Source organism: Capsicum annuum, chromosome 1, assembly GCF_002878395.1.
Source record: "Capsicum annuum cultivar UCD-10X-F1 chromosome 1, UCD10Xv1.1, whole genome shotgun sequence".
Lineage (NCBI taxonomy): Eukaryota > Viridiplantae > Streptophyta > Magnoliopsida > Solanales > Solanaceae > Capsicum > Capsicum annuum.
This window is the reverse complement of record NC_061111.1, coordinates 158,634,790-158,653,682: the sequence shown is the minus strand read 5'-3', so window position 1 is coordinate 158,653,682 and position 18,893 is coordinate 158,634,790. Positions and strand designations below refer to the sequence as shown.

The 18,893-nt window shown below is 32.9% G+C and overlaps 3 protein-coding genes and 1 long non-coding RNA gene across 5 annotated transcripts; 3 read left to right on the top strand and 1 right to left on the bottom strand.

Annotated features, from left to right (window-relative positions):
* Nucleotides 1–1,139: 1,139 nt before the first annotated feature.
* LOC107856749 lies at nucleotides 1,140–3,169 on the top strand. The gene is made up of 2 exons (XM_047398451.1): nucleotides 1,140–1,454; nucleotides 2,498–3,169. The coding sequence occupies exons 1-2, from the start codon at nucleotides 1,403–1,405 to the stop codon at nucleotides 3,100–3,102; spliced, it is 657 nt and encodes a 218-aa protein (XP_047254407.1). The 5' UTR covers nucleotides 1,140–1,402; the 3' UTR covers nucleotides 3,103–3,169.
* Nucleotides 3,170–7,428: 4,259 nt separating this feature from the next.
* On the top strand, nucleotides 7,429–11,098 carry LOC124898400. Its single transcript, XM_047412047.1, has 8 exons — nucleotides 7,429–7,438; nucleotides 7,525–7,632; nucleotides 8,717–8,812; nucleotides 9,093–9,236; nucleotides 9,336–10,091; nucleotides 10,189–10,235; nucleotides 10,350–10,432; nucleotides 10,519–11,098. Exons 1-8 carry the CDS (start codon nucleotides 7,429–7,431, stop codon nucleotides 11,096–11,098), a joined length of 1,824 nt encoding a protein of 607 aa, XP_047268003.1.
* Nucleotides 11,099–11,223: 125 nt separating this feature from the next.
* Nucleotides 11,224–14,749, top strand: LOC107859243 (ATP-dependent DNA helicase PIF2-like). Its single transcript, XM_016704178.2, has 3 exons — nucleotides 11,224–11,536; nucleotides 13,259–13,512; nucleotides 13,682–14,749. Exons 1-3 carry the CDS (start codon nucleotides 11,224–11,226, stop codon nucleotides 14,747–14,749), a joined length of 1,635 nt encoding a protein of 544 aa, XP_016559664.2.
* An 802-nt stretch (nucleotides 14,750–15,551) lies between these two features.
* Nucleotides 15,552–18,887, bottom strand: LOC107856740. Of its 2 annotated transcripts, none has more exons than XR_001670653.2 (5): nucleotides 18,656–18,887; nucleotides 17,868–18,500; nucleotides 17,406–17,537; nucleotides 16,843–17,177; nucleotides 15,552–15,827 (listed from the first exon to the last, which is right to left on the bottom strand). It is a non-coding gene; the product is annotated as an uncharacterized LOC107856740 (long non-coding RNA). The 2 variants fall into 2 exon arrangements; XR_001670655.2 differs by having other exon boundaries at nucleotides 17,406–17,508.
* Between the last annotated feature and the right edge of the window lie 6 nt (nucleotides 18,888–18,893).

Below are 18,893 nucleotides of genomic sequence, written 5' to 3'. Positions count from 1 at the left end.
TTCTATACATTACTAATAGTCTTTTAAAAAGTATGCTAAATTAAATTCAAAATAATTATATATAGGTAATTGCTCATAATAAGTTGAACGAGTTAATTATCTGAAATTTAAAATCGAAAACCTGATACTAATTACTATTATATGTTATTTAAATTGACAATGTAAAATATCTTTTCATTGTATAAGGTAAATCCCAGTGGTTATAACTAGGTGAATTTCAAGTCTCAAAACTTCCAATAATTTAGCACAATTGAGACTCCAAAAAGTCCAAAAACTTCGAAAAATCAAAGGAGCTGTTTGTTTTTTTCTTCTAGGCTACCACACACTCGTTATTCCAAGTTATTCATGACGTCGATATAGGTGCTTTATGGAAATAAGTCACACGATCTATTCTTGCAGTCACAAAAAAGAAAACAAAAATAAAGGTTAGCTAGCTGCGACTTAAATATCTCAGTACGAGTAAACAAGATTTAAGCATCATTTTAATTTTTAAGAAATAATCTAGCCACGTTTTGGATGTTCACCTAAATATCCATTAGCCTGTAATTTGTTTTTGGTTCTGAGAATGAAAATTGAAATGGGGCTGAAAAGAAAAAATAATTATGGACTTTCCTGGCTCTTGTATTTTAGCTACCTCCAATAAAAGAATACCATACATAAAACCAAATGTCTCAACACTGAATACAAGAGAAATGTGTTAATATGGAAAATATGTTTTAGAAAAATGTTTTTAAGGAAAATAGGCATGTACTGTTGTATTTCCTTATGTTTGATATATAAGTTAAAAATAGTATTCTAAAACATTTATATATAATCTACATATATACTATGAGAGGTGGAGTAAAAAGTAGGTGTGTCATATGTGGGGATGGCCGGGGGCTAGGGGGTGGGGGTGAAAACAGGGTGTGTTAGAGAGAAAATAACACTTGTAGACCATGTTTTCACTATTTTCATTGGGAAGTCATTTTCCTCATTTTAAGAAACTTGTTTTCTCATAAAAAAAATGTTTTCCAAGAATTTTGATCAACATCAGGAAAAGCTTGAAAAATATTTCCGAAAAATATTTTCCTCCATACCAATGGTGGTGGAAAAAAAAAAAAAAAAAAAAAAAACTAGAACTAGGACGGGGTATCTGTGGAAGGAGGTAACATGGAAATTCTAACTAAACAGTAGATTGAATGTGCTTAATTTGAACTCAAGTTTCCGTGGCATCTTTGCTTCCTTTACCTGGACATTTTTATTTGCATTCCTTTTCTTTTAGGAAATGATTTCAGATTCCTTCCCCTCTAGGATCTATATCCAATTAACATTTTAAAACCGATGCATCCTTCCCTGTTCTAACCAGCTCATACACAAATTAGTCGCGCCCAAGACAAAAATAGTAGCTCGAGTTTCTGCAGAGATGAGGGTGCAGCTGCTCGCTTTGACAGCAGTCCTAGTTCTGAGTTTCATAGGTACTGATCCTGTTAAAATTTAAATAGATGCAAATAAATGTCATTTTATTATATGTATATATTTTAATCCTTTTTTGCATATATATACATCGTCTGAGCCGAAGGTACCTCTAACATCCGCCTTGAATGTGGAGTACAGTTCAATCTATGAGCTATCTGTTTGGGCTATGTATTTACCTTGAATCCACATGCTTATACTTGCACCATCAATTTTAGTAGTCTCAAGATGTTATAATGATGCAGCGGTTTGTATTTTTACTAGAGTCGCTAGTCAACCCTCGTTAACGAATATGACAATTATTGGCTATTAAAGTTGGGTTCAACGGAGTGAGATTGAGAATTCACGTAGACGACCTCAACTTGCTTGGGTTTGAGGACGTAAAATTATTGTTGTCATTGTAAGCTTTTAAAGTTGTCGACCTGGTATTGTCCTAATGTTCTTGTGAGTTGACAATCAACAAAGATGTCTTCGTGATCCATTCAATGACCATATTTTGATGCAGCTGAAACATGTAGGCTGTTGGTCAGAGATGTCAAGATCTATTTGTACTACTAGTTACTCCTCCGTAAATTTGACAATCATACTCTTAAAATAGGATACAACAGAAAGAAGAGAAAGTATCCAGGCACGTTTTAGTTGACATTAAGTCTTAGTCCTTGTACGTCATGTTTGCTAGAAACTGAAAAATCCTTCTACTGTTAGAGAAACTAATTCTTGAAATATTAAATTGAAACGGACTTGGATGTAGCAACATCGATAGATAGTTAAAATTCATGTAGTCGATCTCAAATTGCTTAAGCATAATATTGTTGTAATTGAAGACTTTCAAAGTTTTCCATTTGGTATTGTCTTAGTCCTAGTGAGTTGATTATTGTAAAATTAGGTCTTAAACCTAACTCGCATCCCAAAGACTAGTTCAACGGGAGGAGGATTGCCCAAGCCTTACAAAGAGATTGCCGTCTCTTTACTCTTTTTCATTCTTCAACAATAATCAACAAAAATGGGCATTCATTGATCCTGTTCTCATGTTTCTCTTGTGCAGCTGAAAAATGTAGACAGTTGATCGGAGAAGAATCAGCTTCAAGAAGCAAGACAGAAAGATTCACATTCGTAAACTGTTTTGACATGAGTTATGGAACCATAGGCTGCATACTAAAGGAATTGGTGAAGATTTATTTATACTACATTCGAGCAACTCACGTGCATAAGGTAAGAAATGAAGCAACGAAAGAAGCAGTCCAAGAAAACTTGTCCAAAGGACAAAGCCTTGAAGATGCAGTTAAAGAAGGGCAGAAAGTTGGAAATGCTGCGGCGAGAAGAGCATCTTTACAAGCAAAACACATTATGGGGCCAATGGTGTCATCTGGATGGGACTTTTTTGAGACTCTATATGTTGGTGGCACATTGGCTGAGGCAAGTATTAGAAGCGTTGGCACATTGTTGGGGTCCTATGTTGGAGGAATTATTGGGGAAGGGAAAACTAGGTGGTTTGGTTTTCTTTTGGGAAGTCAATTGGGTAGTTGGATTGGTGGGAGGTTGGGTCTAATGTTGTATGATGTGGGAAATGGGCTGCTGTTTGTGCTTCAACTCACCAGGACTAATAAGAGTGATGGAGAAAACAACTCACTCTTGTTAATTTCTAGCTAGTGAAAGACCTTTGCCTATGTAAAGCTTAATCTCTCTTATATTAAAAGTGTGAGGGCCTTATAATTCACGTTTGAACTTTTTGCCCTTCATTAAAAGTTGTTCCTTTAGACAAAATCGTCTTTTCGTATATTCTATTTAAATTAGAAATTCAATAAAAAAAATATATAATTTGCCTACAAATCCAATAAAACGTTATATATTTCAGGCGATACTACTACCGCACAATACAACCCTATTCTACTCCTATTCTAACTAAAAAAGTCACTACATTTACCAAAAAAAATAAAAAAATAAAAAAAGAACACTAATCCTATTCTCACTAAATCAATACAAATAAAGATTATCTAATCCTATTCCATTGTAAGAAACGCTACTACATTACAGAAAAAATATTAATCCTATTCTCACTAAATTAGTAAAACACGCTACACCCATAATCCTATTCTCACTAAATTAGTACAAAAATAAATTAAAATCCTATTCTAGCTAAATAATTACATACACTTTCCAACAAATTGAACTTCTATAAATACCATTCTATTGGATATTGTCTTTGTAGCATTCAACATCAGTTCCTCGCTGCTCGTTTCGTTGCTGCTTCTTTCGCTACTCAGTTTTTTCCAGTTTGTCTCCTCTCCGAAATCTTTTATGCAATTTCTCTCGAAAATTCATCTTTTCACGTATCTTTTTTCCTCCTATATTGTTATTAATGTTAGTAATTAATTCAAACACTATTAATTGATATGCCAGCTTAAAAGTTGCTTTGTTTACTTAACGCTCGTGTTGTGCCATCTTAAAAGTTGTTTCGTTTAAGTTTGTTTGTGCTTGCTTTATTCTTACTTCATCCTCTTAACATACCTCACATACTATTCTACTCATCAATCAATAAAGTTCACATATTCAGGTAAGCTTCTCACCTCATTATATACTTTTTGTTATATAATCATGTGTTCCTGCTATTATTATTCTTTATTTTTCAAATATTATTATTTATGTTAGTTTGTGCTTGATTGCTTCTTAATTCATCGCCTAACATTCCCCTCCTACTATTCTACTAATCAACCAATAAAGTTTACATATTCAGGTAAAATTCTGACCTCATTATATACTTTTTGTTATATAATTATGTGTTACTGCTATTATAACTTTTTTTAACGAATATTATTATACTAGATACCGCGAATGGACTCACTCACCAAATCAGCAAACTCAATGACTGCACCTACAGAATTCACAGACTCCATTACCGAAGTTGTTCCTCTTAGCACAGTCAAGCTCCACGATCATACTTCCATAATAAAAATTATGGTCATAAGGTGTCAAGCAACAAAAGAATTTGCTCGAACAACAAGTGGTACTTGAAAAACTTTCACATTCGTCGATGAAGAGGTACTTCATCAATCACTTCACTTATTTATAACTAATTTTCTTCTACTATTCTTCTTATCAAGAAGATCTATGTTGTAAAATCACTCTGTATATACATAAACTTTAACCCATTAACTTTGGAGATAGATTAAAGAAAACTTGGTTTTCACTTGATGAGACAACCTCTGAGATCTTGCCGGGTATCTATCTCATAGCCCCTTTTCTTAAATGATTGAACAAAATGCAGTTTAAACCTTGATAGATACTATAACTCCATTTTGAACATTTGTCATTACTCCATAGCCATTACGTACTTCAACCATTTTTTTCTAGATTGAGCTCGAAAGTTAGGGGACAATATTCGAAGAAACATCTTCACACACTAAAATTTAGGTAATCAATTAAAAACTGAATACACAGCAGAATAATCGGATATTTATATTCACCCTGCTCAGAAACGATAAATAAAATCCAAAACAAGGAGAGTTGACAGTTTTGCAACTGAAACACACCTAAAAGGGGCTGAAAGTGAGGGAATTATTTCCTGTCTCACCAGTGGGCAAAGATCAAAATCTTTCTCCAAATCAACAGATTCTAGCATCCTTAGCCTTACATTAAGTGCATCCTACCATACCGAAAAAGTTCAATTAGCACATACATACAAACAGAACAAATTCAGATTTTAAAATTATTGAGCACCACAAAACAACTAACTAATTAATACTACCACTACTACTACTTTGTGACAGTAATTACAGACATGACACAAATTTACTTTTAGCACAAGCAAAAGTGTTCCGCATTCCTTTAGCCTCTTTTCTTTATTTATATTTTTTTTTCCTTTTGCTGTCTTTTTCAGGGCACAGAAGTTAATGCCACTCTTTTCAATGGACATACTACAACATGGAAAAAGCTTTTACATCAAGGCAAATTCTACTATATAATGAATACTGCATTGCTCTTCCCAATTCTAATTTCCTTTCAGTCAATAAGAACATTGAGGTTGGATTCAGCGATGTCACTATAGTTTAAGAATACAAGAGCCCCTTCTCTACACTTTGTTTTTCAAACAATTTTGTTTCATTTGAGGATGAGCAGTTGTATACTGCAGGAACAGTTTTAGGTAATTCCTTTAGATATTGTTGCCTAATTCAATATTTTGTATAAGATCAATATTTTATTTTTATTACCTAATCATTCATACTTAATATTTCGTAGATATTTTTGAAATATTCGTATCTTCTAAGCTCTTCACAAAAGGCAAAAAACGTCGAGAGCTCATACTTATGAATGAGAAGTCATTTGAATTTACTTTTTAAAAATGTCTGTTTGGTTTCTATTTTTCACCTGTTTTAGTACAATTCGATAATTTAACCTTATTTATTTGATTGAAAAATTCAGATGTGATCGAAAAACTATAACATTGTGGGGTGACTTCTCAGAAATACAAGAGAACTCCTGGAAAATCTTGATGAAGAAAAATCTGTTATTGCATTCTGTGATGTTAAGACTAATATATTCCTAGATACTATGTTAGAAATTGTGTTTATAGTAATAGAAATTGTATTTATAGTAAATTCTGTCTTTTTTTTGTTTTGTACTAACTATTTTTCTTCAATCTTTGCAGGAAATTTTGGAATAGCTTCTACATGTATCAGTAGTATGTGGATAAATTTCACTTTTGAAAAAGCAATCTCTCTCCAAGAATGGTAGTATATATTTTCCTATTCAAAATAATGAATAGTATAATATAATTATTTTACTTCTCTGCCTAAACAACATGTAGGGCTTCTTTAAAGAAGAAGAAATACGCAAATATTACTATGCTGCCATCTTTGTAAATAAAAAAGTCTCAAGAACTGAAAATTGAGGATATAGCACATGGTTCGTTCAATTATAATGAGGTATTATTTCCACCATCATAATAAACATTTTTACATGTTCTAAAAGTTTTAATTCTTGCCTTTTCTATCTTTATATATGTAGGTTAAATATTGTAAATTTACTGCAAAAATTGCAAGGCTCTTAAATGTAGATGATCCATGCTATGCATTTTGCAACAACTGCTACAGAAAAGTCAATTTTTTCGGTAATGTTACAAAATATTCTGATTGTCTTGCGAAAAATGTACATTATGACAATAGGTAATACACACAAAAAAATTTATATTATTTCTTTAAGAAATGACAAATAAGCTATTTTTTTTACTTTTTGTTAATTGTTGATTCTGTAGGTTTTGTCTAATACTTGATGTGTTTGCTGGCAATGAACATTGCATTGTTACATTATTTGAAGCCATAAGATACTTGACTGGTTGCAATGTTACAACATATAACCAATCAATATCAGAAAAGGTCATATTATACTGTTCTTTTCTCCACTAACTTTTTTTTTTACTAATACATTAGTTTCTTTGATACAGAAAAAAAAATTGTCCTTTTATCGTAACTTGCTTCAAAGTATTGACAAAGAATATACATTTCTTGTCAAAATTAAAGCAAGAAACGAAGTACATCGAATAGGAAGACGCTTTGTTGCTGATGAAGTACAACCAGTACAATTAGTTCAAAACACTATTCCAATTAATATAGTAGATGAAGAAATCACCTCAAACACTGATGACACAATACCACAGGAAAAGGCCAAGCTTGATAAGGATCAATGATGTTATTTTCTCTGAAAAGTGAAAGCACAAATTTTTAAGTGTAGTAGTTACTGCTTAGTTATGTTAACTTTAAATAGTTCTAGAATCTAGATAGTTGTTAGTTGTTTGAATTTTTTTAACACAATAAGCAACTTCTGCTGGCATATCAAATAATATTGGTTGTTTATTCACCTTTACTAACTGTTTACTTCTAATTTGTCTAAACATACAATATCTGCTTTTTTTTGTTACTTATAATGCATTATTAATTTCTTATTCTATATTCTATATCGCAGGATATATATTCATTAAACATGGCACGAGGTAGCTATAAAATTAATTTAACAGATTATATTTTAACTTTTGTCGTGTGCCACTTTAGTTATTTTTTTTTAATTTTATCTATTTAGATAAAGACAAAGTTGCTGAAGCCATTGAAAGGGTTAACAAATATATTGCTGCAACTAGAATAAATTTAGATGTTGGAATCGACAATACTCATGAACTAGAAAATTCAGGTACTTGCTTACCATTCAAAACTGCTTTTTCAAAATAATTTATTCATTTATTTTCTATTATCTTATACCAAATTGTAGTTTTCTAGAAAAACTGAACAACATATGAGAATATAATTGAATTAGAATAACTAACCTGAACATATGTAGAAAATCTAAAAATAGTACAGCAAAGCTCACCTCTTTCAATTATTTCTTCATCTGTTGGTACTCTCTAAAGCTCAAATAGCAACTCCAATTTCAACTTCTGAATTTTCACTCTGATCTGAATAAAAAAAGAACATCAATTCTTCGCACTAACTATTTGACAATTATGAGCAAATGAGAACCTCGGATTAGATATTTCCTTAAAAGAAGAGCATAATATTCCTAATTTACAGCAATTTAAAGAATTGACCATTTTATCTATAAAAATTACTTTAGTTGAAAGACAAGAAATGATTTTATTTTAAAAAAATCTCATAAATAGAAATAAAAAAATTTCTTTTCACCAAATGAAGTGAAGCAATTGAATCGTTGACGGGAGAAAAGTTAAATAAAAAAACACTGGTGATAGAAGAGAGAAAACATACAGATTCAAGCCTAAATGGAGCTTTGGTGAAGCTTGAGGTTGTCATAGAACGTATTATGGCATGTCTAATCCAAAAAATACCATGTGTTGATAGCCTGAATTTCCTATTAGGCTCAAATTGATCGATAGTTATGATCAGACCCTTGACGCCTGCCTGACGAAGGTCTTGGAATCTAGACCCATTTGCAAAATCTTGAAAATATTTGTACGTCAAGAACAAAACAAGACATAGATTGTGCTGCAACAGAACATTGCAAAGGTGACTTATATATAAAGCTAAAACTCATGTAGTACATGGATGTATATGAAAGTTAGATGACATAAAGAAAGTGGGATAAACCATAAACATGTTTTCTTAACGCAAATTATAAAATCAGAAACAATTTTTCTTTCGCTTTAGGCCTAAGCTAAAATTCTAAGGTGCACATCTAGATGTTCTGACAAGTAAAAAAGGTAAGTACCTTAATCATCTTATTTCTAACAGTTCAACTAACTTTCAGCTTTTTCGTTGTTCAGAGGCGTCCATACTTGTTGCATCAGCCACTTCACCACTTCACCATCAGTTGGTTTTTGCCCCAAATCATTTTGCATCAGCCACTTCACCATCAGTTGGTTTTCACCCCAAATCATTTTGCAAGTTTTCTTTAACTTGAAGAATTGCCAAAATTACAACAACTAACTCTCAATCATAATGTAACACACTATCAACACTAAAATCTAATGAATAAACAGATATTTGAGTTATGTGTTTATACCTGTTATAGCAACAACTTGTCCAATATCAGCACTGAAAACATAAGCAACAACTCCTGACATTCACAAAAATATTACATTACTAAAAGAGAAACAACTAATGTTTATTTCTAATGTTTCTCTTTTTATATGTAAAAAGAGAAACAACTAATGTTTATTTCTAATGCAGCAGGCAAAAAGGTGCAATCTACAGAAGATGTCAATGTCGAAGACAGAAGACCAATTAAAAAACAGAGAATAAATTGGTTCATGAAAGCTTTATCTGAAATGTATGATATTGAAGGTAATATAGTACTAATTTATTCATTACAATTACTTATGCTCTATTTGTTCATTAATTATTATTCATTAAGTTTTATAACGTATAACTACATAAATTTAGGTCAAGTTGACTACATACTATCAATATCGTCTCTTCATAGATTGGAAAATGTTCCTAAATGCAAACATTGTCATGCTTTGAGGTTTGAACATGAAACTCCAACATTTTGTTGCGACGGTAGATCAATCAAACTTGCACCTACTGAAGTTCCAACTCAACTGTATGCGTTATTTTTTTCGGACTCTGCAGTAGCAAAAGAATTTCGCAAACACATTAGAGGATATAACAACATATTTGGATTTATGTCTTTTGGTGTAAAAATCAGCAATGATCTAGCATCTTCAAGCCAAGGAGTTTATACGTTTAAGGCACAGGGCCAAATATATCATGATCTACCCTTATTGATTCCATATAATGATAATCCATATTATTTTCAATTGTACTTTTTTGACATAGAAAATGAGGTATGCAACAGAATTTCAAAACTCAAAGAAGCCAATTTATTCGAAGACGTTATGGTGATAATTAGACAGATAATGGATGTCAATCCTTATGCACAATTCTTTCGCCAGCTAAAGGATTATTCAAGCTTCCAAAATTTAGAGATTCGAATTGCTTCCAATGCAAAACTAGATCAACGTGTTTACAACAAACCATCAGTAGATCAAGTTGTTGTTATTTGGATAGATAGAAACAATCCCAATGTACCATTTGATCGAGAGATTATTGTTCATGAGCATTTAGTCAATATGCATAGAGTCAAACATTATTATGATTGTTATGACCCACTTCAGTATCCTTTACTTTTTCCAAATGGTAAACCATGCTGGCACCAAGGAATACGAAAATAGCATAAAACAAAAAAAAAATTCACACAATATTGAAGTTGAAAGACTCAATCAGAATATTCCAGCATTTGCTTCCGCTTATGAGGTGTTTGACAATGAGCAACAAGGTATGGTTTTGAAATATAATTACACAGACCCTTAGATTTGGTTATTTAAAAGTCTCATATCAATGTGTTTTTTTTGGTTATTTAAAAGTCTCATATCAATGTGTTTTAATTTTTTTTAGGTGTGCGACGAGGAGGTAAGAATTATGTCTCTTGTAGAGAGTACTACTGCTATAAGTTGCAAATACGCGATGGAGAAAAAATGGTAATTCTATTGTGCGGAAGATTGTTCCAATAATTTGTAGTTGACATGTACATCAATTTGGAAACAACACGACTTGAATATTTTAGGCTGGAGCAATCGAATCTTAGAAGGGAAATATTGCAAGGTATATTTGATAGTATACTAGCCGGAGAAATTAGAGGATCTAAAGTTGGTCAAAGAGTAATACTTCCTGCATCATTCATCGGAGGTCCTAGGGACATGCGTCACAGATATATGGATGCAATGGCTTTAGTTCAGCATTTCGAAAAACCAAATCTATTCATCACAATGACATGTAATCCTAATTGGGTGGAGATCAAAGAAAATTTAATAGAAGGACAACTTCCTCAAGACAGACCTGACTTAGTGACTAAAGTCTTTAGAGAAAAGTTACAGGACTTAAAAGATCAAATCTTCAAGAAAAAGATATTTGGTCCCATTGCAGCACATGTTTTTATCGTTGAATTTCAAAAAAGAGGGCTACCGCACATACACCTTTTGTTAATACTTGAACAAGGATACAAGATAACATCGCCGGACAACTATGATAAGTTTATTTTCGCTGAACTTCCTGACAAAGAAGAATTTCCGATCTTACATGATTTGGTTGTCAAGCATATGATGTATGGGCCATGTGGAAAAAATATCCAGCAAATTCATGCATAAAGGATGGGCAATGCAAGAGTCATTATCCTCGGCCATTTAGTAATAAATCAATGCAAGGAAAGGATGGATATCCTATTTATAAGAGATGAAATAATGGAATGAGGGAAAAAGTTTGAGGCATGACAATGAACAATCAGTGGGTCGTTCCATATAATCCTTACTTACTAACTAGATACAACTGTCACATCAACGTTGAATCTTGTGCGGAAATAAAAGCTATAACGTATATGAACAAGTACATATATAAAGAACATGATAGATGCGCTATTTATATTGAATCAGATGATGGAGAAAAAGCTGTTGATAAAATTCTAAGCTTTCAAGATGCACGTTGGGTCACTGCACCAGAAGCACTATGGAGACTTTATGAATTCAATCTCAGTGAAATGCAGCCTCTAATCATTAACCTTCAACTGCATCTTTCGAATAGACAATCAGGTAGACTACTTATATTCATCATTTAGATAATTTAAGTTTATGTATTCATATTGGAACAAAACTATCTTAACTGAATTTTCATTAACTAATAAAAATATAATTTTCAAATAATGATATTATTATCATATATTTGACAAAATAAAAGCAAGAATTCATAGATCTGAGTAAGTACAAGCAAGAATTGACTGTGTTAAAGCTGAAATTATTATGTAGGGAAAAAATGCTTATAGAGTATAGTATGGTATAAAGATTATTTGTTTACCTCATAGAGCTTGGTAATTGAGATTTGAGCACCTGTCTTTCATTCTCTGTAGAGACTAATGAGTAAAGTAAAGCTGATTTATTTACACTTAATTTCCTTCAAAACCTTTAGGTAGAGGGAAATCCAGGTTTGTTTGTAGAGCTTTCATTGATGACAGGAGATCTTTACATTGGTCAAGTAAAGCACGCTAATTAGCCACCACATCTGCAAGCTCATATACCATAGAATCTACCTGCTCTACCTATGTACATATATAATTACCATGTTAAAGAAATTCAAGTGGAAGTGCACCAACAAACAAAAAGGTCGCTTGGAATATGTTTTTAAAAGATAAGTACTAGGCATACTTAGATCAGAATCCTTGAGAACTGAACAAACAACAGGAATTCTATTTGAAATTCAAGCACTAAGCTTTTTGCTCTACTGACACAGGAGGAAAAAAAAAAGGAACTGCAAACATTACAGATGAAAATTAAGAATAATCAAGATCACACAAAGTTATAGAAGATACATCATCTGAAAAAGTTAGAAGACAAATAGTCATCCATTAATCAGTTGGTAATGTGATGAGACTGGGAGGGAGCATTGTTGTAGCTTGTGAATGGGTATAAAATGTTACTTTTTGGTAGTGTGAAGCAGTCACATGGAAATGTAGGGAACAAACAAAGGGGAAGAAAAATATCATCAAACCGAACTTCTCTATATATGACTCAATTAAGAAAACAAAAATGGAGAAAGCTTCTCGCAGTCATGATAATCTCTTATACCAGACTCCTTTATAACAACCTTGATAAAACACCATCAGAACTCTTATAAATTAATAATCATTACAGCATACCAGTAGTGATGGTCTGAAACTATTCGTGACCAGCTGTATTATTCAATATCTGAAGCTTGATTCTTTTTTCATCAATCTCAATAGTCCGAATTTTAAAACCAATTCTACAAAAAGAAATAGAAGCAAGAACTGAGAAATAATCACAAAGAAAAACCAAGAAGATAATTCTCAACATGTTTTAAAGAAATTATCACAGAAGTTTACCGATGAACAATTTTGGATTTTCTAAACACTACAGGCCAAATCAATATAATTTAATAGAAGTGCATTCATAATTAAGTATATTTCTTCATCATTTATTCTTCTTTCTAATATTATTGTTGACATTTTAGTATGCTATTGGAATAATCAAAATTTTAAAAATGTTGTTGCATGGAAATATGTCTCACATACCATGCTCATCGAGTTTTTTCGAAAACGTTCGACAGACAATGAAGTACGAAAGTACCTATATAAGGAATTTTCAGAGCATTATGTTTGGAACCCGCAGGGTAAGATTTGGACCTCAAGAAAAACAAGAGCAGTTATTGGTTGAATTGCTGTTGGTAAGAACTACAACTCCTCTAGCTATTTGTCTATGTTTAGATTTGATTTATTTCAATCTTTTTCTTTAATGCCACAGCTAACCCAGCAGAAGGCGAAAGGTATTATTTGCAATTATTACTGAATCACGTACAAGGACCAACTTCATTTGATTCATTATTGTCTGTTAATGGAAGATCATGTGAAACATTCAAAGAAGCTGCAAAAGAAAAAGGTTTACTGGAATTAGATAACAGCATTTCTGAATGCCTGCGTGAAGCAGTCGTCTTCAAAATTCCATCAGCTTTGAGAAATTTATTTGCGATAATTTTGGTTCATTGTAATCCTACGGATGTTAGAAAGCTCTGGGACACATATTATGATGACATGTCAAGCAGATTTTAAAAGAACACATGACAATTCTCCTACTGCTCAACTTCAATGCACATTGAAAAGCATAAATCATTTCTTAGAGAGCATAGGTAAGAAAATTGAAAATTATGACATACCTAAATTAAAACAGAGGTTGGATGATGGAATTATATCAGAATGCAGAGAAATAGGAGAAGAGAAATCTATAATAGTGCCTTTAGAAGATTTGGATGCACAGACAAAACTAAATCCTAAACAAGAGCAAGCATTCAAGATTATATTGGAAAGGGTCGATACTGAAAATTCGGGATTATTTTTTATTGACGGACCTGGTGGGACTAAAAAAATATTCCTATATCGCACAATACTTGTAAATATCAAATTGAGGGGGATGATAGCTTTAGCAACGACAACAAGTGGTGTAGCTGCAACTCTTTTATCGGGAAATTGTACAACACATTCTAGATTTGAGATACCACTTCAAACAACTGATACGACAACCACACGTATGTCAAAGCAAGGTGGTGGAGCTAAATTGATTAAAAAAGCCAAGATGATTATTTGGGACGAAGCACCTATGGCTAGCCGTCGGACAATTAAAACAGTTGATAGGAGCTTTAGAGATATATTGGACATTGATGAACCCTTTGGTGGAAAAGTAGTAGTTTTTGGAGGCGATTTCCGTCAGGTACTATCAATAATTCCAAAATCTACCAGGGCTGAAACGGTAAATGCAAGTTTGGTCAAATCGTATTTGTGGCATCGAATGCAAAGGATTAAATTAACAAGAAATATGAGGGCACGAACAGACCCACCATTTAGTGAATTCTTATTACGTATAGGTAATGGTGAGAAGCCTACAATAAAAGATGATTTGGTACTTTTTCCAAAACAACTGGTTATTGAAAATAAGAGCAGTACTGGTGAAAATGCCTTACTGGACCAAATATTTTCGTCACTGGATAAAAATGCAACTTGTGCAAAATACATGACAGAACGGGCTATCCTAGCTAGCAGAAACAAATACGTAGATCAGCTAAATGAAATGTTAATTTCCAGATTTTCTGATGAAAGCAAAACATTTCTTAGTTTCAACTCTGCAGAGGATGACACCAATAATTACTATCAAGAAGATTACTTGAATACACTAACACCAAGTGGTCTACCTCCACACAGGTCTGTTCTTTATTATTTATTTCGTATGTTCTTTATTATTTAGTAATATAGAAATGTGTTTTTTAATCAAATTTTCTGCAACATAAAAGTATGTATGGTTCATAGACTGAATTTTAGAGTACGCAACAATAATTTCATCCCGTCATTGTAAGAAATTCTAGAGAGATAATCATGCACTTCTTTTGGTAATGACTAAAGAAAATTTGAGAAAAAAAATCAGCATCTTTTTGACTTTTTCTTTCAGAAAAAATCAGTTGAATCTTTATCTGTGACTCCATCCCTATTTTCAATAAAATTTAATTGGATGAATCATTGTAATAAAGAATTTGAACTATTATTTAGTTTTTATTAGTTTAAAATCTAAGTTGTTCGAATCCTCTATTAAAACTAATCATATCTTTGTTAATTCCTAAAATTTATATATTTTGAAGAACTTAATACTAGAGTATTGTGATACATTTTAGAGGCTGGATCGCACCATATATAGGTCAAGATCAGTAGACACTTTCCAACAACAACCACCCAGTGTGTCCTACAAAATAGGATCTTAGAAGGTGAGAAGTTGCTTCCAATAGACCCTCGCTCATGGATAATAACAACAAACAGATAGTAACAAAACATGAACTATCACAAATCTACACAACCAAACCAAGAACCCCTCTACACACACCCAAAAAATTAATCAAGAAAACACCAAAAATAAACCAAATTCAAGAATCAGCAATTGGGTATCAAATCATTTCACTAATTAAACATCAAATAAAGGGAGATTGCATAATGGACATCGGTGAAGTACGAAGAGAGGACAACGGGAAAGTGACAGCAGACCAAACAAAACCACCAAGAGCAATAACATGAGCTCTATTATAATGAGGAAAAAGACACACAACCAAGAGGTAACAAATGCATTGAACCAATGATCTAAAGAGAGTAAGTGAACCAATACAAGTAGGATCAGTATGTAAATCCTTGCCAAATTCTTTATAAACACCAGGTAACAATGTCTCATCAGCTTTCTCCATTATACAAGCAACATTCACCAATACTTCAACTGCGATTTCTCGTATCAACTGAAGCTTCATCTCCTTTGTAGGTGGCTCAGACTTTAGCTTTTTAACAAACTGTCAAGAACGAAAACGAATAAGTTAAGAAAAAATATTAATGTGTTAAAAGTTACTATAAACATATAGCTATAGTTCTATTACTTATATGATCTTTGTATTAGCACATTTGATTGGAAACTTATTATTCAAATTCTTCACAGTATCGTTCTAACAACATTTTATTGATTTGCAGCTTGGTTTTGAAAAAAAAATGTACCCATCATGTTACTAAGAAATTTGGATGTTTCCAGTGGCTTGTGTAATGGCACAAGAATGATATGTAGAGGTTTTGATAAGAACGTCATACATGCAGAAATAACGATCGGGCAAAATGTTTTCAAACATGTATTTATCCCAAGAATTCAGCTATCACCTCCCGAAAATGAAGGTTACCCATTCAAATTCATTAGAAAATAATTTCCAGTGCAACTATGCTTTTCAATGACGATAAACAAAGCACAGGGACAGACAATACCAACTGTTGGATTGTACTTGCCACAACACATTTTTTCACATAGACAGTTATACGTTGCCCTCTCAAGAGGAATATCAATGTCATCAACAAAGGTTATGGTCATGACGGAGCAGCCAAAGCGGAAAAAAGGAACATACACCAAAAACATCTTCTACAAAGAGATCTTAGGTAAGATACAACACATGAAATTACCTGGTAAGAACTTTTTTTTTACACCTAATATATTATTACTGACTCACCTCAAATATTCATGTTAACAGGTTCAGGAGATACACAATTACATTAGATTGAACTATTCTGGCAAAGCAATGACATTTATTTTTATTTTTTTAAAGTACCTTTAATGTATCTAGACTCATAAAAAGATATTTAGTTGCATCATTCAACAATTATGTTTTGTTTCTATTATTCTCTTCAATTTAACAAATTAAGCACAAATTTTATGAAACAATCAACGACAAAACACTTTGGTAGTTAGGCAAAAATACTACAAACATCTATCATATAGCACATTATGACATGAAATATTTAAGTAAAGAAAAGTATACGTATACTCACTACTTTCTTCAAGGTTAAAACTAATGCAAGCTGCTGATATATTGTTAGTCATGCTAAGAACCATCTGATCCACACACCAAATGAACCAACTATAACGGCCAGCCACAACTGTGCTTTTGGGATGCCCCTGATGAATTCATTTACCTCCAATCCTATACTCATACTCCAGAGCGATGTTGTAACGAGTAGTAGAAAGAATCTAACTATTAAATGGCACTTCCAACTATCAATTCTCCAATGGTATCAAATGTGGCCTCTGCTTTATCTCCATTTTTGTTTTCAGTACTTCTCATTACTGCCTCTTTTAGATATTCCAACTCTTTAGCTACTGTGGTCTGCAATAGGATACAAACTGTTCATTTTACAAAGCGCAATATTTACCTGTATGAACTAAAATGTGCTCTAATGTGAACTACAACCATTATTTAACAATTATAGAATGGTAATCCTTTGAATAAGTAAGCTTAAAAGGATATTGAAGAATTATATGAACAATTTTTTGCAAATTAAGAGCAATCTCATAGTTGCCAAGATGTAGGCAATGAGAAGAGACATAGACTTACATCAGGAGAACTATTGATCTCTATGAAAACTGCTTGCATATTGCCAAAAATTTCAGAGTTGCTACCCTGTTGCTTTATACTCTCCTTGGCACTTTTGACCAGCCTCCTCCGAATTAAGACACAAAGCAAACTCTAATAAAATACCATTCGTGTAATTAGATAATCTTCAGTTAATACAGGAGTGATGAAAAATGAAAAACAATAGAAGAAATCAGATATAGATGAATAGCTGGACACCATAAATCCCAACAGCAAGATGTCATGATGATAAGCTGATGGGGTGTTTATGTATTTTATGCCTTTCACCTGTAGTGCAAATGTCTCACCAATTCAATGGAAAAGGAAGGATAAAACATTGCAAGCATCTAAATCTCAATTATCATACAGTTTGGCCAAGTGAGGGCAACTTTATGAATGCTAGATCATATATTACATTTAAGTTTTAATGCACCAGAAGAAAACCTGCATTTTATAAGCTCAGTTGGGCAAGCAAGAAAAGACGCAGCAGTTCCAGCAACAGCCCCGCAAACGATTTGCTGGTTCACAGTAAGAGAAACTCCACCTCAAAAATGCCTCTGTTTGACCTCTCACTATGAATAGCACAGCATTAAAGGCTTCCACAGTTGCAAGCGGGGCTCCCATGTCTTTGAACAGCCCCCTGTCACCTTCCGCAGCTACTGTTTGCCGGATAGCATCTATAGCACCAGAATATTTTGGTTGCTGCCCTGGAAGTGGAGTAGGCTGGCTTCGAAGCTTGACCTTTATGGTATCAAAAGGGTGACCTATGATCAATTGTGTTGCTCCACCTACAGTTCCAGATGTTAAATCTTTGGCTATATCACCCATTGGCAAATCTGGAACACAAAAAAAAAAGAGAAAAAGAATCTGCAATCTAAATGTAATGTTATTATTAGCTATTACATTGACTATTCACAATTCTCGATTATAGAAAAAGAACAATTCGGTGGGAAAGGGGACTAAAGAGCCTTCTAGAAACTCCAGAGGGCACTTTGCTTGGCACTTCATATGAGAGTGCCGACCACACAAGAACCATTAAAGGAACTCCATAATCCGCAACAAAGCTTCTGAACCACCCTGATTCAATGAGAAAAAAAAAGTAAAATTAGCTAGTCAATAGACACTACATACATACATGCAATTTCATGAGAAGATTTATATTACAAGCATCGATACTGTAAGAAATACTATAAAAATGACCATATTAGTGATTAAATGTTTGCATGACATACCAGTTCCATACCACCATGACCTTGTTTTTTCTGCTTTTCAATAATGTGTAGAGAAGGCAAAGGAAAAATGACTCCAAGTAACCCGTTTGTATAGAGCCACCGGAATTGATATTTCTCTAAACTTGGGTACTCAGCTTTGGAAATTTTGAAGTCGCACTAACCCCTATAGAATCAAATCAAAAGTCCTGCTTCTCGAGTTAAATCGTAAAGGGTGTCACATAAGCAGGTTGGACTAATT